Genomic DNA, 26444 nt, shown 5'->3' on the forward strand with positions numbered 1-26444 from the left:
TTTAAAAATGGCAGTATATTTTAAATTCGTGTTTGAATTGAAGAATTTGGATCGGATAAATAATTTCAAACGACTCGATATTATAGAAATTTAATGCAGATTTTTAATGCTGACGAATTTAATATTACCATGTGTTCGAGTTTGTTCTACTGATTATATGAAAGTTTAAGCAAGCTTGGAGCGAAATTTATAGAGTTTTAATTTTGATTTATAAAGTTCTAATTTTGGAAATATTTGTTATTATTTGGTCTTATAAATATCACATTGTTTATTATTGGTCCAATATGACCAATTGGCATCACTTATTTATTGACACGTTGTGTCATTTAATCGACATTTCGAAAATCGAGGTAAAAGAGAAGAAGTCATTAAAATAAAGACTTTTTTCCATAAGCCATGAAGAATATTGGAAATAATATGTGGCCAATTGGCATTCACAACCCTCAACCACCACGTCGTGGACTACAATTATTTTTCATTTTTTAAAAACAATGGACCACAATCATTTGATTTTTTTATTTAAAAAAAATTAGAATTGAAATACTATTCAAAATATCGTATATGACTTTATTTGTGACTTCATATAATTCCAAATTCACAACAATATGCTAATTGAGTTGTTCCACACATTGCATTTTTTTGGGACGGTTTGATATATTTATATTCGTGAAACGTATTGATTCAATCTATATATGTAAAAAAAAATATGTTTTTCATGAGTTGAACTGAGTTAAAATCTCTCACAAAAATAACGATCTCGCAAGGATATTTGTGTTTAATTGTAATTACCTTTTGCTAAGCTAAAACATGCTTTATTTCATAATTACTAACTTTATTAATTATATTAAAATGCAAAAAGTTGAAGTAAATCGAGTTTCTTGTTATTATTGTTTTCCTGATATAATAGAGGTGTGAGGATTCTCTAACTCAAATTACATGCACCATCCACTTAAGTAAGATTCGAACATAAATATTAAATATGGTCTAATTTTGAAAGAGTAGATCTTTTGTAAGAAGGTCTCACGAATCTTTATCTGTGAGACGGGTCAACCCTATCGATATTCACAATAAAAAGTACTACTCTTAGCATAAAAAGTAATATTTTTTTCATGGATGACCCAAATAAGATATCCGTATCACAAAATACGACCCGTGAGATTGTCTCACCCAAATTTTTTTGATTTTGAAAATATCTTATGTTGTCTAAGAAAGGGTAGATTAAACCAATAATATAGGTTCCAACTTAACTTCAATGATTAATGTACGATTAGTCAATCTTAACATTAAATTAATCAATTCTTAGTTTAGTTGACTTGATTATTACAACAAATGCGATTGGATGGTAATTCACCTGTTGACGACACAAAAGACATTATGATCTTGAATATAATAATAATAATAATAATAATAATAATAATAATAATAATATCATATTAATTGTAAAAAATTAGACTAACAATTTAATATTTAAACTTCATTATGTTTTCAACATATGAAATATTATAAAAATCTAATTTATTTCATAACAAGATATTCATTTCTGGAGCACACTCCACCTCCATAACCTAGCTGGAAAACCAGCACATACATCTAATCTAGCATTTTCTGCTTAAAAAAAAGGAAGAAAGAAAGAAAGAGAGAAAGAAGGAAGGAAAGAGCAGAGTGAGCAAGAGTTGATTTTTTTTTATTTTTTATTTTTAAAAAAGGAGACAAGAAGAGAGTGCGTTACATTATAATGAGGAAAAAGTTGTAGTATCCATAAACACCATTCCATCCAATCAGATTTCACCGCCTTCAATGCCTCTCCCTCCTCCTCTCTCTTTCAATGTTTCTTGACAAAGTAAAATTTCAGATTCATTCCGTGAACACTGTTGGCTAAGTTGCTCTTTTTTGAGTTTCCATTGTCATAATCTTTCTTGCTTTTACACCCCAGACGAGAAAAAAGTCACAAAGTAAAGGCCTGTTCCCACTTCACAGAACCCCAGGGTTGCTCTCGGAATTGGGAGTTGGAGTGTCCATCTTTTAGCTTTTCGGGCTGTCTTTGTTCACTCCAGCTTATTCATCAACTGTCTCTTCTTTTTTCAGACTTTCTTGGTTTCCATATCAGGACAAGGTTTCTTGATTTAAGCCCGTGTTTTACTTTTTAAGTTGGTCTCTGAGTTGCGTGGGTTCAGATCTTGGCTAAGTGAGTTGAGAGATAGATTTTACCTTGTTTTAATTGCATATTTGTTTAATCTTCAGATTTTGGTTGATTTTGAATAAGTGGGGTCTTTTTAATATTCTTAAAGGGGGAGGTGGCTGTTGATAAAAAAGCTATTCTGATTCCTCCAATCAAATGCTTCTTGATTTAACCCTTGTGTTGCAGTTGTGACTTGTGAAGCTTCCACCACTCTTCGTTTTCCTTCCTCTCTCGGTGTCATAAAATTTGAAGACGACCCTTTTCAACCGATGCTTTAGAAAACACAGTTGTGTGAATTTTCCGACTGTAACTGAAGTTTCATGAAGTGGGGTATGGAGATTTTGTCACCAAGTTCATGCTTTTCAAACTCTAGCTGGTTTCTCGGTGAGAGCAGGGCCACAGGTTGGACTCCAGAGGAGAACAAGGCCTTTGAGAATGCACTTGCTATATTCGATGAAAATACACCCGATCGATGGCAAAGGGTGGCTGAAATGGTTCCAGGAAAAACCGTTGGAGATGTGATACGGCAATACAAAGAATTGGAAGATGATGTTAGTAGTATAGAGGCGGGGTTGATCCCAGTTCCTGGTTATACTACATCATTGCCTTTTACACTTGAATGGGGTGGTAGCCATGTTTATGATGGATTTAAGCAATCTTGTCACGTTTCCGGGGGAAGAAAATCGGGTTCTTTGGTTCGCTCTTCCGATCAAGAGCGGAAAAAGGGTATCCCATGGACTGAAGAAGAGCACAAGTTAGTTTTCTGCACACTTTCCAAGTTTTACATTTTCTTGATCGTCCAGTGCTTTTATATTACATTCTTCCACGTTTCTGACAAGTACTGTGAAAGTCATTAGTTTCGAAAGATCTTATATAAGTATTCCATTTGTGAAATAGTCAATTTCAAGGATGAAATATGAATTGTATAATTTCTGAGAATTTAAAAAATTTGACATCCAGAGAAAGTCTTGGTGAAAAAGGAGATGGTTCCTGGAAGTGGAATATTTGGAGGATCAAATATACTTTTTTTTATATATTATATATAAATTAAGGCCGTGCAATCCTATCTTTGTTATGTAAATTATGTTACTGAGCATATCTTGCTGTCTGACTTCACGCATTCATTGTGGAGTTTCTTTGATGAAAGTTTTGGTTGATTTCTAACAGGTTGTTCTTGATGGGGCTGAAGAAATATGGAAAAGGAGACTGGAGAAACATATCTCGAAATTTCGTGATTACTCGAACACCAACTCAGGTCGCCAGCCATGCTCAGAAGTACTTCATCAGGCAACTTTCCGGTGGTAAAGATAAAAGAAGAGCGAGCATTCATGACATAACAACAGTAAACCTCTGTGACAATCAAACGCCTCCACCAGATAATAAAAAACCACCTTCACCAGAGCAGCCAAATTCGGCCTCTCCTATTCATGAGCTTCCCTTCCAGTGGAATCAGACGAATCTTGACACAATCGTTGGCTTTAACCCAGGCGGTATCCGCTCTTATGCTGCTGGTTCTTATGGACTTAAAGCTCTGGGCCAGAACCTATCAAGAAGTGCAGCATATGAATCGTATTTGGGATCTCAAAATCTGATTTTTCAGATGCAATCCGGGCTTCATTATCCTAATACTCGAAACCTTGGAAGCTAAAAGATTAAAAACAAATACGACTTTATCTTGAAGATCGACGCCATGTTAAATTTAGCTTAAGGTTTAGCTTGTTTGTGGTTCTCTTAATCTTATTTTGTGAATATATTGTTTGGCATCTGAGGTATCTGCAAAGTGTTGGTATTGAGTTTAAATTGCAGAATCCAGAAAGCCAAAATTGAAATGGACTGGGGACATGTCAATGAGATATATCCTTGTTTTCCACAGAATAGCTATCATCAAAGGAATTGTCTTAAAAGTTGTGTGTGTGGCTGTATTCTTGTGCCTCTATTGGAACAAATTTCTTCTTGTTTCATTGCTCTGCTTCACCTCTCATCCCTAAAATTTTGAAGCAATATTAGATTCACTCAAGATTTTCTTGTATCAAGATTCACTCAAGATATTGGTTAACCTTAAAATGGATATTCTTTCACATAAACGATTGTTTCTAATACTTGTCTTTTAGACCAGTGACTAGCTCACTAACATTACTTTTTCCTCTATTTTTTGAAAAGACAATGGATGGAAATTTTCAGACGACCAAGCCTAGTGGTATCAACTCCAAGCACTTTTTCGAAAAAGTGGCAAAAATTAAAGAAGCAAGCAACTGACCAACATCAACATATGTCATGTGTAACTCATGTTGAGCGAACGTACATGTTTTATTTAAATAAAAACAAAAAAAAGACTTCAAATTTTTATAGAAACTAGAAAAAAACATACTAATTCGGCGTATATGAAATACAACTTAATGTAGCGTATAACTTATGAACACAATAATAGATTATGGAATTTTGCATGCAAGTGTGTACATATATTCAACAAGTTGAGTAAAGCAATTGCTTTTTCAAATGAATTGTAGTATATTCTTTCTTATGGAAAGGAGCAAGTTGCACCAGAAAGAACATTGTTCCAAATTCTGTCAACCCCCTCAATTTAACTACAACCTCATGCATTTTACTTTCGGTCGTCCAATTGGTTCCTTCAATTCCTCGGCAACATTCGGATTCTACTTTCTAAATCATTTAAAATATCATATCTAAGCTCCTATATATAAAGATCAACCTTACCGATCAAGAATGGCGGTGTCTTAAGAATTCAATTTTTTTTAAAAATTTATACAACAATTTGAATGCTATATCTTGATCGTCTTTGTTATTGTAAACATATTTTGTTTTCAACATTTTATGCGTCTCACATTTAATTAGACTAAAGTAATTTAATTAATAATTAATATATTAGGGAATAAATGAGAAAAAATCATGTTCCAAATGATATTTTTACCTTTTGACTTCATATATTTGAATATTTATATTATATAGTTTTCTATAATATGTTACTAATATAAGTAAGAAATACAAGAGCTATATTTTTTGACCTCTAAAATACGTCTAGTTTCAAATGTGCATTTTTAGCAGAAGTTGAATAGCCATCGTCACTTGGATTAAATGACATGAACCTCTCCCCTTGGAGGGAAGAGAGACGACACCCTATTATTGTAATAATAAACAGGAAGATGTTGAACTTGAGACAAGGGAACTTTAGCTGAACTCGGAGTCATGTCGGCTGCTTGAACGGATAAGTTCTTGGTTCTTACACAAACATCGCAAAATCTTGCCACGGTGAGTCTAATATGTCTTCAATGCCTCATGATGTCAGTTCGAGTTAATTTTTATGCCTCTTGGCTTTCCTGTCATGCTGATCTTCTTATGGTCCGTTTTCCAAGTTTTCGTTATCCGATGTCTATCTGTTCGGCAATTAGGATTTCATCTGCATCAAAATTTCGATGCCCGTTTTTTTGTCTTGTCAAAGCAGTTTGAATTGTAGTGCCTGTGTATCATATATGATTCATGAAATTATTGGAATGGTGCTCCTCTCTGATACTGTTTTCTGAACCTTGGCTTTCTCTCTGATCTTCATAGCTTCTTGAATCATTACTATCACCGTGTGTAACAACTTCTTTTGTAACATTTTCTTGATCCTCTGTCAATTCCTGGTTGCATTACCACATGCATGCATGAAGTAAGAGATACTGATGAGATTATTATTATTATTATTATTATTTATCAAAAGTACAAAGTAATGGAATCTGTAATGACCTTAAACAAATACCTCTTCAGTAGATAGTGATGGATTTGGGCCGTTGACATAATTTATATGTCGTGCTTCAATACTTTTCCGCGAGACTTCAGCATTCTTGTTGAGAGATCTGAGTCCAGTTTCCTCTGGCTGCAACAACTCTGCAAGTTCATCACTCCCCAATATCTGTGAGCTACCACTTTCAACCCCATTAGAGTTCAGGCCATTTAATTCAAGAGTTTCTTGATTATCGACCGACGCAGAGTCCTCACCTTCCACGGTAGACATTCCAGAAGCTTCAGACGATTCCTGCTATGTAGAAGTCATTAATTAATTTAATCATTACATTCTTGTTCTTTTAGTTTCAGAAGCAGAGAAAAGGGTAGGGTATCATTGTATCTCATGTCATTAAAAAACTTCACTCTTTTTTTAATGGTTTTTAGAAAGTTATAGCCTGAAAAAGTAGTTATGAAAGATGATCAATCTATTAGTTTCAGGAGAAGTTATTTTTTTTCCATTACAAACCTGTGAAATTTCGATGTCTGCGCCAGCTTGTGGAAGAGCAACTGAGTGCTCTGTCATAGGTGTTGAGTTTCTGGAGGTAACTGGACTCAATAATTCTCCATTATGCGCAACGGATTGCTGAATCTCCTCAATGTCTTGATCAACAATTGACAAAATACTCTGATCCAATGAAAATGTGGGTTGTAATACAGAGTTGGGAGACAATGAGCTTGGGATTTCAGGAATTTGTTGCACCCCAAGATTTTCCGTCAAATTTAATGTTTGAGGATCATTAGAATCCACAGTAACCTGAAAAATGCTAACTTCAGCAAACCGTTGCCCACCTTCATTACTGTGGATTTCTTCGAGAATCTCTCCGGTCTCAGGTGGTGCAGAAATATTCATCATTTCCCCGTGATCTATCATGGATTCAGTCACAAGACTATTCTCATACTCGTGAATTCTTGAAATTTCAATTTCTGTAATGTCTTGTTCTCTATCATCATTTACTTCTCTTGATAATAATTCACCCTCCACTCCTGACAGGTAGGATGAACCTTCCCAAAAGTCGTGGCCGCATCCAGTTATCTCTTTATACATGTCAACATCATATGTTGAAACATCCTCACCTTGGGATGAGATGTTCTCGTTGATTGTTAGAGGAGGAGAACTAATTTCTGACACTTCGACCTGCATATCCGAAGCAATAGAGAAGGAAGGAGTGTGATGTGGCACAATCTTACCTGCGTAATAAAAGTGATCGTCCAAGCTACTCTTATCAGAAATATAAGCTCCATAATTCAGATGGTCTCCTATCCGGTCAGTGTTCTCCTTTGCTTCTATATCATTGTTTCTTCGAGCCATAGAAGAAAGAGATTTTAATATTGCTCCTTTATCTATTTTAAAGTATGGCTCATTCTCTTGTGATGAAGATGATGAACTCGGCATGGTGCTTGAATTGTCATCTCGTATTGATCCTTCATGTGCTCTGTCAATATCTTCTTGGGGATGATCACCATTCTCGTATACTTGAATGACCTCTTTGATGTGATCATCTGCATTATTACATATTGACTCAGGTTCGATCACTTGAGGTGATTCTGACTCTGTTTCTTTTGTCTTGTTAGTTTCATTACCTGTAATCAGATTAATTTATTTCTGTAAGAAAGAATCCATTAAAATGAAGGGAAAATACAAGAGGGAATATTATGGATGATTGTTGTTGCACATGCATGGATTGAGATGCACCAAGTAAGCTAGCTAATCATGTAATGCTGTTGGCCTACAGACTGCGCAAGTAAAACTCTACACAATAGACTCTACCAGCATCTATCTTGTATCTATCGTTAAAATAATTAATCATATTGTCAGAAAATTACATGACATGGTTACATAACTAGTTCACGCAGTTTGTCTCAAACCGTATAACATAGGATGTCCTGTTAGCTGTCGAAAACATCAGCATCATAATAAGGAAACATAAAGCAAGACATACATGTGCAAGATTTCTGGTTGCAAAAAGGGTTTCCCAGGTTGGAGACCTGATACTCTTTTGAACAATTCTTTTGCCTGAAATCAAAATCCTGGAATGATGATGTTCCTTCTAGTCTATTCTGTTTCTTTTTTGAAGGCAAGAAAGCCCCTAAGCTGAAGCTCTCATGCCTGCAAAACATTACATCGTTTTGGTTAGCAGGCATGAACTCTTGCTGGAAGCTATCACCTGTGAGGTCCGGTTTTTCCTCGTGTGGATCGTATGGAAGATCAAAGGGGTTGCGCATTGGTATCATAACGGATGGTGCCGAACCAGGTACTGGAGAAATCTGACCACTACCATTACTAGAAAATATGGAGGTATCATCGTGTTTGGGAATAACAAGGGAAGAAAGATTTGCAGTTGCATGATCATTTCTATCCATGTTCATCAGCGTTCTCCTAACTTGAAGAGACAGCAGTTTTCGCGCCCTACGCCTTGCAATCATGCTCTCTAGTCGCTTCGTTCTTTCAATGCCAACATCAATTACACTTTTCTGATCACCGCTATTCCATTTCCTATTCTCTTCTTGACCTTCATCTTCCAACCTCCCTAAACGTGTAAATCTTTTAGGCCCTTCACCTGTGATACCCTTCGTAAATGAAGAATCCATCTCAATCTCTCGAATCTCTATTGGGCTTTCTTCAATCAGTGCATTTTTGTCAACCATATCATGATTGAAACTCGTTGAGAAAACCTCGTTTTTCTCTTCCATGTTGCATTGACTATCATTATTCTCTTCCACGTTGATAAGTTGAGCCCGTCTTCGTCTCACAGATCGGGCATGTTTTAAAGATCTTTTGATCTCTGCAGAGCTTGTATTACCAGGCTCATCCTCTTTGTTTTTATTTCCATTTTCAATACTGAAAAAGATTCTGAGAATGATGGCTGTAGAGACAAGAATGGGGAAACTATACAGCAAAAACCAGAAAACCGATGGAAATGACATGTACAGGAGAAATAAGCATAGCAAAGGAAATGAAATAAATGGATATTCTATCAAGAATGCAACACAAATTCTTGATGAAAATCTTAATAGCTTCCCTAGATAAACTTGAACGTCATATGCATCGAGACCCATATTTATTTACGAAAGTGTTTACTAACTTTGTAAGCTATTTCTTATCTACACGGCTTCATGATCCTGATGTCGAAATCAAGTTTCACCAAAAAAGAAAGAAAAAGAAAAGCATGAAATAGAAGATAAAATATGATATGATTTTTCTGAAGCAGATGGAATAGTGAAATTCTAAATTTTCAGCTCTCCCTCCAAAGAAATGTTAATTATTTTATATGTTCTCTATATTTGTCTCTATACGTTTTTGGCACGAGTTCAGTTGATCCTGTATTTAAGGGCATGTTTTACACAGCTCTCCAATTTCCTTTCCCCCTTTTTTGGCAGGCGACAGCAACCAGCAGATGGAGAAATTTAGGGGCAACACTCATTTCCCTTTGCATTTATCACCTTTCCCCCTTTTTTTTTGCCTTACCCTCATGTTTTCACATAAAAAAGAGAGATGTAGTTAAAAAATCGATTTTTTATTTTTAAAAAATCGGTTTAATCGGTTTGATTTTTTCGTTCTTTTTCAAAACTAAATCGAGCGAACTTGAGAGGTACATTTTTAATTTTCTTACATCTTGGTTTGGAATTTTTAAAAATTTGCTTCACTATATTAGTTTGGTTCTTGTATAAAATTTTGATTGGTTCTACTGAATCCTCTCATTTACGTGGGTTTATGTCTACTTTGTAGGTGGTTGATTGTAAATAGTTATTATCGATAATTTGATTTACTTGTGAATTGCGATTGATTATACTCTATGATTTTCGAAAAAATAAAAAATAAATAAATCTATCTCACTTATGATCTTAATTCTAATATATGTATATTATTGAACTATTCTGTCATTTAGAGATGTAAGACAAGTGTTTTCTTTTTGTTTTTCATTTTTTAAAAAAAGTTTTTTCGGACTCGTTTTCGAGTTAGTAATGGTTTGGTTTCTAAACTTCGTCTTAATTTGATGGTTAAGATTAGTGTGGAGTCAAATTCGTGTGATGAAGTTTCTTCAGCCTTCAAATTTACGACATTTGGTTTGAGTTAAGATTTCTGTGACAAAAACATAATTTCTCAACTGGAATTAACTGCTTCCAACTAACTACACTTTGTCCCAATGTATAGGAAATAGAAGGAATTGCCCATTTCTCAAGCAAATGCCAATCTATACAATGTCAGCATAAGTATAGCCAAAAAACAATGCCGAATCTATGACGTTCGCCTATGTTCTCGTAATATTTCTGTCGATTGAACTGCATATTTATTCAAATGTAAATGGAAGGAATATTAATCATATTCCTCTAAATCTTGATCCCTATTAATATATATCGATAAAAAATGTGACACTGATATACCCAATAAGTAGATAGCAAGTAACTTGTGAGACGGTCTCACGAATCTTTATCTGTGAGACGAGTCAATCTTACCGATATTCACAATAAAAAGTAATATTCTTAGCATAAAAAGTAATAATTTTCATGGATGATCCAAATAAGATATTTATCTCACAAAATACGATCCGAGACCGTCTCACACAAATTTTTGTCAAAAGTATAATTATCTTTCACGATGTACAATCTGTAAATAAATGAGAAAAAGAAGAAGTGTTGTCTGGCTTTCCCTTTTCTTCTGAATTAAAAAAAAAAAATAGTAACTATCAAACCAACCTCTTCTTTTTCCTATAAAAATTTTCCCAACAACTCTCTCCTAATTCTCTATTGACATCAGATATATATAGTAACCGAGTATCATTCTCACCTATCGCATTCACTAGAAGAACATGGACACACTATTACTTTTCTTCTGCTTTGCAGCGGTGATATCAGCTTATGGCTTATGGTTTTGGCCGCTAGCACGAAAACTCACCGGCCCGAAGGCGTGGCCAGTTGTCGGTAGCCTTCCGCATCTATTCATCAATCGGAGTCGAATCCACGACTGGATAGCTGGAAACCTCCTTTCTACAGGCAGCGCAGCCACGTATCAAACATGCACCATAGCCATCCCGTTTTTGGCTAGGAAACAAGGGTTCTACACAGTCACATGTCACCCGAAGAACATAGAACACATTCTTCGGACCCGGTTCTATAACTATCCGAAAGGCCCTACTTGGCAAACCGCCTTTCATGATCTTTTGGGACAAGGGATATTCAACAGTGATGGTGACACATGGCTGCTGCAGCGAAAAACTGCCGCTCTTGAGTTTACTACAAGGACTCTTCGCCAAGCGATGGCTCGTTGGGTGAACCGAACTATACGAACCCGTTTTTGGGTTATCTTGGAGAAGGCCGCTAAAAATCACACACCAGTGGATTTGCAAGATTTGTTGCTTCGTTTAACGTTTGATAATATATGTGGGCTTACTTTTGGGAAGGACCCTGAAACGTTGTCAATTGAAATGCCTGAGAATCCATTTGCAATTGCGTTTGATTCTGCGACCGAAGCAACTCTGCAGAGGTTACTCTACCCTGGTTTTCTGTGGAGATTGAAGAAAATTCTTGATGTGGGATCTGAAAAAAGGTTGAGGAGAAGCCTAAATATTGTGGAAAATTACATGACAGAAGCACTTGATGCACGAAAACAAAATCCATCAGATGATCTTTTGTCCCGTTTCATGAAGAAGAGAGATATCGATGGTAGCCTCTTCTCAAACTCAATACTCAAACGGATAGCCTTAAACTTTGTTCTTGCCGGCCGCGACACATCCTCGGTGGCTCTAAGTTGGTTCTTCTGGCTCGTAATGAACACACCCCGCGTCGAAGAAAAGATCATAAAGGAGATCTTGAATGTTCTCCAAAAAACCAGAGGCAAAGACACTCAGAAATGGATTGAAGACCCGCTGACATTTGATGAAGCAGACCAACTAGTTTACCTAAAGGCAGCACTAGCCGAGACTCTCCGTTTGTACCCTTCCGTGCCTGAAGACTTCAAATACGTTGTCTCGGATGACATTTTACCCGATGGGACGGAGTTACCTGCTGGTTCAACGGTGACATATTCAATATACTCCATGGGGAGGATGAAGAATATTTGGGGTGACGATTGCATGGAATTCAAACCGGAGAGGTGGCTATCAGAGAGCGGAGACCATTTCGAACCGGCCAAGGATACCTACAAGTTTGTGGCATTTAATGGTGGACCTAGGACTTGTTTAGGGAAGGAGTTGGCTTATCTGCAGATGAAGTCTGTGGCATCAGCTGTTCTCCTCCGATACCGGCTGTCATTAGTTCCGGGCCACCGGGTCGAGCAGAAGATGTCTCTGACTTTATTCATGAAGAATGGGCTCAAAGTTTACCTGAAGCCACGTGAATTACCGGTGATAGTGTCTGTGTGAGGGTGATTATGTATGTATATGCATTGGGTGTGAGGTTGCCAGAGCTTTGCAATAGACACGATGAAAGGGTCATCTGCATACGTGAAGAGTGGTCTTTTCTGTTTTGGTGTTCACTTATAATTTGTATTGTTGTAATTTGTTCAATTAGTCTACTGATACAAAACTATTCGCTCATTCAATACACATTCTAGATTTATAGTTGATTGATGTTTTCAACCAAAAATCAATGTGATCTATATTATAATGTTTGCATTCTTTCAGTTGGTTCTGTAATATAAGTTCGAACATTTTCATCAAAATGAATTTGGTGACATTTTAACTATTAAATAAAGTTCAAACATATTTTTTTAAAAAAACTTTAATCGAGATATGACTCGTAATAAAGTTTTTATTTTGTTCGGAATGGAGAGAAAGTTGGTTATATTGTCGAATAGGTCTCTTGTGAGACGGTCTCACGAATCTTTATATGTGAGACGGGTCAACCCCACCGATATTTACACAAGTTTTAAAGTAATCACCCATTTTTCTACATTCGTTTAGATGGTTGGTACAATTAAAATTTTGCAAGAATCCCATGGTCTTCTCCATGCTTACTTATCTATGTTCGAGGCCCACGTATTACTTCAAAATTACTATGCAGATAAACTCACAGACGAACTCGTGATATTCAAACTACGTTGGACAAATTTTGTGCAACAATATTTAGTTTTTATTTGAAAGAAATAAAAATAATTGGTTGAATTTAATAGTTGTGAATGAAATAGTTTAATCGCATAATTTAACATGTTCATGTATAGGCAAAAATTTGTGTGAGACGGTCTCACGGATCGTATTTTGTGAGACGATCTCTTATTTGGATCATTCATGAAAAATATTACTTTTATTGTGAATATCAATAGAGTTGACTCGTCTCATACATAAAGATCCGTGAGATAATATCACAAGACACGTACCCTACTTGTCCTATCCAATCCAAAACACAGCAAAAGGGAAGAATGGCAATCCAACGGCCTTTCACCATTCCTCTCTTCGTTATTGGAGCAAGCCAGATTTATATTCATTTTCAAAATCTGTAAGAGTGTATTCTAATATCACAATGATAATATTGTTGTCCCATTTTTATACAGATATTTTCTGTTCATTACATATGTTTCTTTCATTTTTTTTTTGAATTTTCTGAGTTAATTTGCTTGTTTGTTGATTCAGCTGGGGCAATGCTCAACTTCAAGGTTCGGGAGTGTTGGGCATCAGGTAAATTTACATTCCGTATTTTAATTTCTATTTTATTTATTTTTTAAAAAAAACTAAGAGTATTTTGGGGAAAAATTATTGTGTATTTTAGAATTTTATGACGAGCTTGCAAAATCTATGTGAAATGTTGGGAAATGGTTGTTATTTAATGTTAAGAAGATAAAATAATCAGACATATTTGCAGTATAAGAAGAAACAATGGCAGTCCAAAGGAGCATTGTGCGTTACCGCATCAAGTGCCAAGAAAATTCTTATAATGGGAGGCACCAGATTCATTGGTATTTTTTTGTCCAGGCTCCTTCTCCAAGAGGGCCACCAGGTTTAATCAAACACTTTCCTAAGTCTTGTTTTTAATTCCCATTCATGTTATGTCCATAATTTGAGTCTGTTTTGCTCAAAATTTTGTCTCCAAAAAGATTTACAAGCACTTGTATCTATTGCAGGTTACTCTATTCACCAGAGGAAAAGCACCCGTTGCGTCACAGTTACCGGGTGAATCAGACGCGGACTTTAACGATTTTGCATCCGAGGTGTGTTTTGTTCTGTACGACACTTGATGATACACGAGTGTGGGATATAGGAGGAGCTCTTAAAAGTTTTCCTTTTGTAGATCTTGCACTTGAAGGGAGACAGAATGGACTTTGAATTCGTAAAGAGCAGCCTTTCGGCGGAAAGATTTGATGTTGTATATGATATCAATGGTGAGCATGAATCTTTGAATGTTTCCTTTATATCCCATACAGCAAGTTTTTTTTTGGTTTTTGGTTGAAGTGCCTTCTTTTTAAGTTCATGATCGGATGCTTTAGAAAAATGATTTACCCTGAAAAATTGTTCCCTCGCATTCTCAGGTCGTGAAGCAAATGAAGTGGAACCAATTTTAGACGCTTTACCAAACCTCGAACAGTAAATTTGTACACCAGCTTTACTTTTGTGTGTGTGTGTGTGTGTTTTTTTTTTTTGGTGGTTTTGTCAGAGTATGTATCATATGGTTCGACTCATTCCTAGGTACATTTACTGCTCTTCAGCCGGAGTGTACCTCAAAAACGATTATCTACCACCACATTTTGAGGTCAGCATTAATATATATCATATAAATCTTGGAGTTAGTTCAAGTATCCACGAGCAAGTGCCCTACACAAAACTGTAACAAGAAACTGGGATGTTTTTCCCGGTTGGAATCTGAGAAATAATTGAGTTTACTACCGTTTGCTAGCCATATAATTCTTGAAAATATTGTCAAATGGGGAATTTAGTCCAAAATTTCCTTGACAAGCATCGTTTGTCTGCGCGTCATTATCTCTTTTCTATGTATCTGTTCTGAACTGTTCTTGATGTTATAATTGAAGACTGATGCAGTTGATCCAAAGAGCAGACACAAGGGCAAGCTAGAGACGGAGAGCTTATTAAAATCGCGGGGCGTAAATTGGACTTCTATCAGGCCAGTCTACATTTATGGACCGTTGAACTATAATCCAGTTGAAGAGTGGTTCTTCCATCGATTGAAAGCTGGTAGGCCAATACCAATTCCCAATTCAGGAATGCAGGTCACACAACTTGGCCATGTGAAGGTTAGCAAAAATAACATCAAATTTGACCCCAAAAAAAAGAGCGAAGATAAATCGTTCCAAAAATGAGTATTTATGTCGCTCGACAACTACTTCCAGGATCTTGCTGTTGCTTTTCTTCGAGTTCTTGGCAATGAAAAAGCAAGTGAAGAGGTTTTCAACATCTCTGGAGAAAAATACGTTACTTTCGATGGATTAGCAAGAGCATGTGCCAAGGTAAAATTCTTCATATCAAAATAGATCATGACACTATCAAGAAATTTGATTTCCATGCATTTCTGGAAACAGGCTGGTGGATTCCCAGAACCTGAGATTATTCATTACAACCCCAAGGGGTTTGATTTTGGTAAAAAGAAAGCTTTTCCATTCCGCGACCAGGTATTCTGATCATACTAATAATCTTAATCTGTCAAGCACTTACTGATTTGAAGCATACTTAAAATCTTGGTTTCATCATAATGTTAATGCAGCATTTCTTTGCGTCGGTTGAAAAGGCAAAGAGTGTGCTGGGATTTGTACCGGAATTCGATCTAGTTGAAGGTCTTACAGATTCCTACAACCTGGATTTTGGTAGGGGGACATTCAGGAAAACAGCAGATTTCTCAACAGATGATATTATCCTAGGAAAGAGCCTTAGCCTTGTTGCTTAGACATCGAGCCAACTCAATCTGGATACTTTTCTCGATATCTAGCTCATAAAATCTACTTGTATATTAAAACTATAATTTTTTCTTTTGAGAAAGTCTCCCACTTTGTATATCCTTGCAACACTTTCAGACATCCATCCCATTAAGCATTTCTTTGAAAACTACCACAAAGCCATAGTTAATTTTGTCTCCGTGCTATTTGTTTTATGTACCCCCACGTTGTTGCAAAAATTAATCATCAAAAAATACTTGCATGATTTGGCCATTGAATATGTGGGAAGTTTGTTAATTCTCTCGAGTGCATTTGAAAATACTCAATATACTTGGAGAGAGTTATTTTTCAAAAATTTAGTTTGATCAAAGTTATTTTTTAAATCTTTCCCGATTAGATTAGATTTGTGTTGGTGTTTGCTGAGGTGCTAGCTATTTTATGAAGCATATGAAGCTTTGTCAACAAAATTAGTTATTTCCTTTTATGGCTACAGATGAGATGGATTTAATGGTTTCCTGACCATTGTTTAAACAGGACGAACACATTGGGATTCTTGTCGTATACTCAGTTAGATTCTTGTTATCATTTCATAAAGCTAACATCATAGTTGATTCAGTTAGATATAATAGATATTGAGTATATTTTGTTTAACATAAAGTGTATAAAAAATGTAAAAAATTGTGCATATCATATTTAAATGTTGTCCCAAATATCATAATACCAATTGACAATATGCTGCGGAATAATATGACACACAACTAAATAACTCAGGATTAATTGTGCACAAGTATTGCGGTGCTTCAGGTTAAAATGATCACTAGAAAATCAATTTCAGTTTACAAAAATCAACACTAGTGATTTAATCAAAAATCAATTTTCTCAATAAGTTGAGAAAATAAATTACTTTTTAAAACAAACAATCAGAATAAAACTTATTCAAGAAAGCAAAAACACGGTGCCAAAAACTGGAGTAATAAAATGTGATATTCATCCAACACTTCCACGCGTGTTGTCTGCAGACAATCAGGACAACACGTGAAACAACACTCTTCAAATCAGCAACATCCTTGAGAATTATTTTTCTCTGAAAACCACGGATGAACAGAAGTGCAAAAATAAGCAGCCATCGAACGTCCAAACTTAAGTCAAAAACGACAAATGTCAAAAGTCGAAGATAATAATCGAAAAAGTTATTTACTTAGCTTGCTAATTCCCTTATTTATACTTCCTCATCTTCTATGTTTATCTTCAAAAGAAAATCTACAATATATGAAAATCAAGAGATTTATTAAAAAAAACTCTTTTTAAATAAATAATATCGTATAATAAAATCTTTATCATAAGATCATTTCAACTACTTAATTATATCTTGGATTTTCCTCTCGATTATTATTGATTCAATGTTCACATGAATATTTTAACATAAAATTGATCCGGGGAGTTTCGTTCTTTCAGTACAACAAATTTTCAACTCTTCTTTCACTCACTTATAATGTGATATCAAAAGATATGATAACATATAGACACATAACGAGAACACTACGCCATGTAGGCAAGTAGGTTCTACCAAACTCTGTTTCCGTATGTATTTGTTATTGCTTTTCTCAACAGTATGGGTTAATGGAAAAGGATAACATTTTATATAAAATTTTGTATGACATTTAATGCATTTCCAAAATGGCGTCAAATAATTCACGTGGTTCATATTCCAAAACTTGGACCAATTTCATATATATATAAAACCAAATTTATGTATATATTTACTCAACTTTATGTTCTACATTTCTTTTTTCATCATATTTTCTCTTTAAAATTTTTATTTCAAAATTGACAACTTTCATTTGAAAATTATTTTATTTTTTTATACGGACCATAACATGACACGTGATACATACGACCACTCGTAAATAATTATATCGCCGTTGTCGTTATTGTGATATTAGTTAATTAATTTGCCAACTGTCGCGGGTTATCGTAAAGTACCGTATGCAAAACGTGCGGAGGGGAACATAGCAACCGTTGATTTGGAGGGGTACAAATGTAATTCGGAAACATGGGGTCATATTGTGTGTCGATAGAGAAGTAAGCAAGTTGGGGTGGCTGCGATCTCCAGTTTGGAAGAATCCATTCCGAGCCGTTGGTTTTTTTCCTCCCCCGAACCTTTCCTTATATCAATCCATCAAATTATTATATACTAGTGCACAGACATAATATTTTTTATAAATATAATTATAACATAAACTTAAGAAACAATGACTCTATCCACTAAACCACGTATAACTTACATTAAAGTTTTAACATTTTATTAATATATATAATTACTAAAACAGACCATGACACCAAAATTAGTTACTCTAAGTGTATCAAACGTAATACAGTAGTATAGATTATATTACTAAAAACAGTATATATATGTGTGTGTGTGTATGTATATATATAAATATAATATTTCATTTCATTCTTAGAAATGAAAAAGATATGACAAATAAATTATATACATAACAAATCGATGTAATGAAATGATATTTGATGGGAAATTTTAGTATTAAAAAAAAAAGCAAAAACTTGTGTGATACAGTCTCACCGGTCGTTTTTTGTGAGACGAATCTCTTATTTGGGTCATCCATGAAAAAATATAATTTTTTATGCTAATAATATTACTTTTTATTATGATAATGGTCTCACGGGTCGTATTTTGTGAGACAGATCTCTTATTTAGGTCATCCATGAAAAAGTATAATTTTTTATGCTAAGAGTATTACTTTTTATTGTGATATTGATAGGGTTGACCCGTCTCACATATAGAGATTCGTGAGACCGTCTCACAAGAGACCTACTAAAAAAAACCTAGTTTTTTGGTTGGTAAGTGCTTGTTATTAGTACTAACGATAGTATAAGATTATAACCTTCTATGTATATGTTGGGTGATTACATAACCGTTTCCTGTGTTTAATACTTTTTAGTGGTGAGATTTGAAATTTGATTCTTTTTTTATTGTTCTTTGTTTTATGAGGGCTCTTTTTTATTTTGTTTTCCGACAATTTTTTATAATTAACTAAATAAATTATTATTTAATTAATTAAAAACAATGTTGGTAATTACATTTTTGAAATGGTCATACCAAAAAAATAAATTTTTGAAACTACTCCTTTATCTTATAGTATAGTATTGATTACTGGTATAGACATGGGTGGATATTCATTTCTTTCACGAGTGTGACCGAAAAAAAAATCTATATATGAGAATACAAATTTTGCCACGCAATCTTCTTAATTTATATAAAAAAATCTTATGAAACGGTTTTATTAGTCAATTTGTGAGATATGTTTTCTATTTTGATCATCAATGCCAAAAGTATTACTTATTATTGTAAATATGAGCATGACTGAGATATTTCATGAATAAATACACGTGAGACTGGCTTATAATAAACATACTAGTTAGTTTAAATGTTAAATCCACCCTTATTTTAATAGTTTTAAACACATTATTTTGAATGAGTGAACATAATAGTTTTTGTTAGGTGCAATGATCGTCTCTGGTGGATAGAACAATCGAAACGTAGTGCTTGAGCTGTTGTATGATTTAAAATATTTAAGTTGCACCGTTACCACCAACTATTAATTTCTTTGAATCAATAATTAATTGACATATATAACATATTCAGTTTGAAATTATTTTCAATATTTATATTAATAAATAAATTTACTTATTTAAAAGTTAAATCATTTAATCCTTATATGTGTATATATGTGTGTTTGTATGCATGTTTGTAAATTTTTTAAAATACATCAATTGATTAACATGTAACCTTGTTTTTAAATTGATAATATACATGTGAAAACAATATTATTTAGTATTGTGTGAATATAATTTTGTATAAAAATATCATAGCTTACATATTAGTTGAACATGCTAAAAAGAATTTAAAAAATTATGGTTGTTACGAAACTATTCAATTATTAAGAATTAAGCAACATTTTTTTGAATAATCTTTTATTATTTTTGGATATTACATTAATTTGTATAAATCATAAATTAAAAATCACAAAATCAAAATATACCTAAATGAACTTGAACAATTTTCTCACATTAAACTATCTTTTGGTTGGAATTTAACTCAAATCCATAATCTTAAATTTTGCATTAATAATCCATTACCAACATAAGTAAGAAATTATAGAAATCTTCATCGTCCATAATTACATTAAAAAAGTGCTCCTTTTACGCAATAATTAAAACAATGATCTAAACACGGTTTTTGTTATTTACAAATTAATAAAATTTTCATTTTTATTAAGAATAATATAGTTATCTAAAAAATAAAATACATAAATGTATATCTGTGCACATATTTTTTTTTTGTATTTGATTTTTTTTTGTGTAAAATAAATATTATTTTATTAAGATATGATACTTATATATTAGATAAGATTTACAGAGATAATTTGAATTTTTAGATAAATTAGAGATAAGTTGGAGAAAAAAATCAAAAAATAGAGAAATGCACGAAAATTATTAAACCAACAAAGTTAACCAACAAATATGAATAAAGTTAAATTGCGACTCAACATTGAATTTTTTTAATCCAGCATAATTTATTAAACTCTAAATTGAAGACGTTTGTAATGAATTTTATCGTCTCACCCCTTTTGATAGTTTTTATTTTGTCATTTAGTAATCTACAAAACAAATAAACCGTGAGGAATATAAACTAAACGATAATTAACTTTAAGGCTGCATTTTGTTGGATGATTAAATAATGAAATGATTAAAACAGAAATGATAAAAAAATGATTGAAGTAAATAAAGATAAAATAATATTATGTTTGGTATGATTTTTAAGAATGAGATAAATAATAATCTTTTGATGAATTAACAAAATTATCCTTCAAGTTTTGTGGCGGTGGTCGGCGGCGGCGGCGGCGGTGGACGGTGGCTGGCCGGAAGCGGCGGCGGCGGCGGTTCGACAATCGGCCGGCGGTCGGCGGGGGTGGGCGACGGCGGTGGTAGACGACGGCGGCGGTTTACGGTGGTGGTCGGCGGTCGGCGGCGGTCGACGGTCGTTGTAGGGAAGTGGTGATGAGTTTGGATTTAGAAGAAGGGTAAAATTGGAAAAATAGGATGAATTAAGAGTGAGATAAATAATTCTAAGGGGTGAGGAGTGATTATTTTATCACACCTAATATAACTTAATCATTCATAGGAGAAATTGACTTGATTAAATAAAAAACGTACCAAACAGGTGATTCGATAGGTTCAAAAAAAATAAACTTACCTAATCAATCAAACCAAATGTGGCCTAAATGTGTATAAGTTGATTGACCCGAGAATGAAACAAGGGGCAAGATTGTCATATTTAATATCCGACTATATTTTCTTTTTCTTTTCTGAAAATAAATAGAAATTTGTTTTTCTATTTTGGGATCCGTGATACCATTAACTAACCCTGAAACGGTTGCAAAAGGCCCGTGAATTCTCAATGGTCAGCGGTGCATTGGCATCTGACTCGGACATGGCCTGCTTTCACTAAACTCTGTGTTACTCATGAAATAAGTTTATTGACTCGCGCAAGTCGAGTGGAACAAAACCAATAGTTTATTATTATTATTATTATTATTTTTCAAGATTTCAATTGTAAGATAAATAAGATTTTTTATTATTACTATTTATACTTCCAAAATTGATCAGATTTTCTCCCATAAATATATCTTTATTACTAGTTTTTTAAGAATATATAATATGATATTGATAGTCCCGTCTCAGATTATATAATCACACCCTTATATTCTATCAGAATATCGAATCGGATTCAGATCCTCTTTTTATTGCTATATCATATGTAATATATTATTAAACTAGCATCTCATGTTAAATAATGGTGGAGCAGGTCTTTTGTGAGACGGTCTCACGAATCTTTATATGTGAGACGGTCTCACGAATTTTTATCTGTGAGACGGGTCAATCCCTACCGATATTCACAATAAAAAGTAATACTCTTAGCATAAAAAATAATATTTTTTAATGAATGATCAAAATAATATATTCTTCTAACATCATACGATTAGTGAGGCCGTCTCACTCAAGTTTTTTTGTCAAAACTTTGGTACGTGACACTAAAATTTCTTTAGTGCTTTATCTTTTATAATATTTATTAATTAACTTTATTGTTATGAGTTTATTAGTGATTTTTATATTTTTGTATTTTTTATTTAATTTATCTAAAAATTCAATTGATCTCGATAAAGTTTATTTAATCATTAATTTGTAAATATCACATCATAATAAAATAATATATAATTTTAAAAAAAGTATCGAAAAAAATTAATATAAGAAGGCATAACACTAGTAATAATAATCTTATAATAAAATCAAGTGCGGTGGGGGTCACTCGGATGTTTGATTCTTTTGTCGTACTTTCCTTGGACTTGCCTTAGATTTTTATTTTATATTTTTTTTTATGCGGAGTGTTGTATATAACGGAACACACCACTTGGTTTCCTCTCGATAAGTGAAGATACCGCGGTCGTTCTTCGCTTTGCGGATCTCCACGGTGAGTGCTCGCTTATTCTTTCGGGATTCGATTTATTTTTGTGTGTGTGTTATCGGAATTCGTTTGTTGGGTCACATGGGTTTTTTTTCCTTGAATTGCGTGTTTCTGATGCGAATTTAATGCGGGTGTTATGATTATAAGCAGAACTATTTTCTGTAATGATTTGATGAGCATGGGACTGGCTTGAATTGGTTGGTTTTTGTTTAAATCATTGCAGGGGTTTTGATTTGGGTTGGAAGCAAGAGAGCATGGAGGATTAGTATTTTTTGTTGGATCCGAATCGGAGATTTTGCTGGATCTTTCTTTGGAAAGCTAAAAGCTTTTCTCTTTGATTCGATTCTACACTTTGGATCTGAATCTATATTTTGTTTTGTTGATTACTTTTCTTGCTTTTGGTGATGGGATCAAAAGTGGCTACAATCCCTTTACATTGGTCGCAACCTTATGTTCCACCTTCACCATCAGCATCCCAGACTTTAGCCTCTGCAGTTTCCTCCCCATCCTCAAAACGATGTAGCTTTGTCAGTGGTAACGGAGCTTTGTTCAGTAGATATTTCGAGAGGTACCAATTCTTCGATTGCGGCCGCCAATCTTCTAAGCTACACAGGTCTCGATCTTGTGATAATTTTAGATTCCGGGTTCGAACTATCCGACGAGCTTCTTCCGCCAGCCTGAATTCGTTTTCCGATGAAGAATTCTCCAAGAATATTCAAGAGCTTGCGCTTAGATTTCAATCGTCGAACGACGATATGGGTTCCCGCGGTGGTGGGTTTGACGCAGATAAGAAAAGGTCAGATACTGCGGAAACTTCGTGCGGAAATACTAACGATAGTGAGGCTGGATTCTTGGAAAATCTGAAGCCATTTGATGCTGTAGAGGTGCCTGAATTTCTTGAAAGGGATGAGATTATTTTGGCCAATATTGAGAGGAAGGCAAACAGTGTCGACATTCCACTGTCTCTTAGGATGATTAAGAGAAGAAAACAGTGGCAAGAAGGGTTCGTGGAGGCTGGACAGACAGCTTACTGCTCGATGAAAAAGGCCTTTTCGTCAATGGTGTTCATAATTCGAGAGCTTCATAGTTACTCTCTGCAGATGCGGCAGCATTTGTTATATGAAGATTTACCAGGAATCTTGGCTCGAGTTCAGAAGGAGATGCATGAGTCTTTTGTGTGGTTGTTTCAGCAAGTATTTTCCCATACACCAACTTTAATGGTCTATGTGATGATACTCCTTGCGAATTATAGTGTTTATTCTGTGGCAAATAATACTGCTTTAGCATCCACAACACAAGTAAAAGCATGTATACCCAAGACAGAAACTGTCTCGGTGGTGGACGATAAGAGTCGAGTCGATCAGAAATTTGACTCGTCTGCTATAAGAACATTGAAATTGTCTTCTTTGAATGGGAAAACGGCCTCAATAGGCGGAAATAATGGCGGAGGGAAACAAAGACCGATTGCCAGTGGAACAGATGGAGATGGAAGATTTGAAGAGTCGGATTATCACTTGAATATTGTTCCCGATGGAATGTCGTCTATTAAGAACCCTACGATGCCTTGTGGAGAAGAGCCGGTTTCAAGGGAAGTTTCCGATGTGGAAGAGATGAGCTTGTGGAATTCAATAGTAGACGAGGCCTCAAAAATTCAAAGTTTATCAAGAATTGAAGCTTTGGATCATGAAATAGTGCAAAGATTCGTGTCTCCCGTGGATGCAAGGATTGAAGGTGAAGATTATGCGGAGTTCTTCAGAACAGAGCTGCAATACCAAACTGGGTTGGCACAAGATCCCAGCAATCCCCTTTTGTTAGCCAATTATGCACAATTTCTGTACATTGTCGCCCAAGAATTCGACAGGTACATTCTCTCTATGTTTCCCGTGTATCATTTTTTATGTTGTTTTAAGTAACAATCAAGAACTTCCATTGTTAGAATTGCAGTTAGACGTTATTGGGAGATATTATCTTAGCGATATGATTATCTCTTTGTTGTGAACATCAAAATAGACAAATTTGATGAATTGTTTGCTCTAACCGTGAGCCAAAAAATGTGATCTATATGGCAGAATTGAGGGTTCATATGAAGTTGGGTCAGGTGTGTATTTTTTGATAGAATTGTGTGTGGTGGAAATAATTGGCTCGCTTTCTTTCTTTTAATGTCAAAAACTGACATGAGTGAACCAAAATAACGTGGGACACATCTTAAATCTCCACTCGAGAAAATATCATCCAATATTGGCAATTTTCTCTTAGGCCTGTACTTGGTTGTCAACTTCACTTTGCTTTGAAAATTCAAATTATCGAGTCCAATAAAGTCGTTGTTCTTATTGGTCTATCTGTTAGGTGGACTCTTCCTCAAACATAAATTCACTCTATATTTTCTTGTGAAGGTGATACTTGTCTCATAACCGAATATTTCACTGCTGATCTAATTGGCTGACCACGCACTCGGAATAGTTATTTATTGCTAAATGATTGGATTTTGATGACAAATTCGTTGAATTGTGATTGACTCATTCAAATTGTTTGTTCACTTGTCATTTTGTTTTGGCTGAAACAGAGCAGAAGAGTACTTCAAGAAAGCCACAAAAGTGGAGCCAAAGGATGCAGAAGCATTGAACAAATATGCCAACTTTCTATGGTTGGTGAGGAAAGACCTTTGGGCTGCAGAAGAGATGTATTTGGAAGCCATTTCTGCAGAACCTGGGAATTCATATTATGCTGCGAACTACGCCCATTTCTTATGGAACACTGGTGGTGAAGACACTTGTTTTCCTCTCGACTCTCCTGATCTCAGCACCGATGATTAGTTCTTGATACACCTGAGCTACTTGTTGACCAATCTTTACTCAAAATCCTTGCGTATCATAAAATATCTGGAAGGGAGAAAGGAGGTGTTGAGCATCTCTAGAAACTAGGTTGATCCGTCTCCTGGTTTTCATTTATACATAGTTTTCCCCCTTGGTTCTCAATTTTAAGTTCATTTTCCGAGGAGCGCCTCATTCCGGCATACCCATACAAGATCAGAGCGGGCGTGGCTGGGCCCTTACACGGCCCTGCTGACGACTACAAAATAAATGTCCGAAATGTACTGGACGGGGGATCTAAATTTTGCTCTTAGTTAATTCAGGGCGAGTTTGACACACTTTCAAGAATCAAGGTCTGCTTTAACAATCAGTCTTGACTTAGCCACACACTCACATGGAAGGCCCTGGTACGAATTTGCACGAGTTTGAATTGCCAAAGATTTACAAAGTGTGCAGCTAAAGCCGATGAATCTTCTTCTCGAGGTCTGCTTCTCGGGGATATTATTTTTTATTTGTGTGATTCATATTATGCTCTAGCAAATGGTCAAATAGTAATTATTCTTCGTTTTTTATTTGGATCATTATATTGTTAATTAATAAATAATAAAGTGGAATTACATTGATTGTGTGTCTGTTCTCTACGTTTACTTTTTTGGTGATTTCTGATGTCGATCTTCCAACACTCAACGTTGCCACTTCCTCGAGTCTTTCTCGATTTATAGATACATGACATCAATGGCCAGTTCTCTAAATTTCCCATATCCATTTCCCCAATAATTATTCGTTCAATTAATTAATCATGTATGGAAGAGTTAAGCGGGGATAGAGATGAGATACAGGAAATAAGGCATCTAGTGTTTCAGCGTATACCTAGTGGTAGAGGATGAATCTAGGAAGACAGTTGGGCCGGTTGAGATATCAATTGAGGTATGAAAGTGTCTAAGAGAAGTTGCGATTCGGTGGCTGACTATGCTATTTAATATGATTTTAGATAATAGGAAAATGCCAAATCTTGGAGACTTGGTATTGGAGTACCAAATTATAAGAATAAAGGAGATATGCATGACTGATCAAACTATATAGAGATTAAGTTTATGAGCCATACATTGAAAATATACGAGCGAGTGATAGAATGCAGACTTAGGGGCATCATTATCGTGTCAGATAATCAATTTAGTTTTATGTCGGAGATGTCTACAATGAAAGTTATTTTTTTATTAGACAAATGATTGATTGAGAAATACAGAGAACAATAGAATAGTCTGCATATGACATTTATCGATTTAGAGAAAGCTTATGATAGTGTCTTTA

General features: G+C 34.7%; 5 protein-coding genes across 5 annotated transcripts; 4 read left to right on the top strand and 1 right to left on the bottom strand.

Moving 5' to 3' along the window:
* Positions 1 to 1699: 1699 nt before the first annotated feature.
* Positions 1700 to 4047, top strand: LOC142553353 (transcription factor DIVARICATA-like). The gene is made up of 3 exons (XM_075663553.1): positions 1700 to 2113; positions 2366 to 2933; positions 3347 to 4047. Exons 2-3 carry the CDS (start codon positions 2500 to 2502, stop codon positions 3825 to 3827), a joined length of 915 nt encoding a protein of 304 aa, XP_075519668.1. The 5' UTR covers positions 1700 to 2113; positions 2366 to 2499; the 3' UTR covers positions 3828 to 4047.
* A 1441-nt stretch (positions 4048 to 5488) lies between these two features.
* LOC142553354 (uncharacterized) lies at positions 5489 to 9306 on the bottom strand. The gene is made up of 4 exons (XM_075663554.1): positions 7903 to 9306; positions 6429 to 7543; positions 5937 to 6212; positions 5489 to 5817 (listed from the first exon to the last, which is right to left on the bottom strand). The coding sequence occupies exons 1-4, from the start codon at positions 9017 to 9019 to the stop codon at positions 5662 to 5664; spliced, it is 2664 nt and encodes an 887-aa protein (XP_075519669.1). The 5' UTR covers positions 9020 to 9306; the 3' UTR covers positions 5489 to 5661.
* A 1429-nt stretch (positions 9307 to 10735) lies between these two features.
* LOC142553355 (cytochrome P450 86A1-like) lies at positions 10736 to 12563 on the top strand. Its single transcript, XM_075663555.1, has one exon. The coding sequence runs from the start codon at positions 10771 to 10773 to the stop codon at positions 12319 to 12321; it is 1551 nt and encodes a 516-aa protein (XP_075519670.1). The 5' UTR covers positions 10736 to 10770; the 3' UTR covers positions 12322 to 12563.
* Positions 12564 to 12723: 160 nt separating this feature from the next.
* Positions 12724 to 16073, top strand: LOC142554342 (chloroplast stem-loop binding protein of 41 kDa b, chloroplastic-like). The gene is made up of 12 exons (XM_075665017.1): positions 12724 to 12755; positions 13267 to 13393; positions 13528 to 13572; positions 13757 to 13891; positions 14016 to 14102; positions 14183 to 14273; positions 14421 to 14475; positions 14578 to 14641; positions 14919 to 15140; positions 15237 to 15353; positions 15426 to 15515; positions 15608 to 16073. The coding sequence occupies exons 1-12, from the start codon at positions 12724 to 12726 to the stop codon at positions 15785 to 15787; spliced, it is 1245 nt and encodes a 414-aa protein (XP_075521132.1). The 3' UTR covers positions 15788 to 16073.
* A 6115-nt stretch (positions 16074 to 22188) lies between these two features.
* Positions 22189 to 25756, top strand: LOC142553357 (uncharacterized). The gene is made up of 3 exons (XM_075663556.1): positions 22189 to 22329; positions 22547 to 24184; positions 24887 to 25756. Exons 2-3 carry the CDS (start codon positions 22728 to 22730, stop codon positions 25134 to 25136), a joined length of 1707 nt encoding a protein of 568 aa, XP_075519671.1. The 5' UTR covers positions 22189 to 22329; positions 22547 to 22727; the 3' UTR covers positions 25137 to 25756.
* Positions 25757 to 26444: the final 688 nt, after the last annotated feature.

Source organism: Primulina tabacum, chromosome 8 (genome assembly GCF_025594145.1).
Source record: "Primulina tabacum isolate GXHZ01 chromosome 8, ASM2559414v2, whole genome shotgun sequence".
Classification (NCBI taxonomy): Eukaryota; Viridiplantae; Streptophyta; class Magnoliopsida; order Lamiales; family Gesneriaceae; genus Primulina; species Primulina tabacum.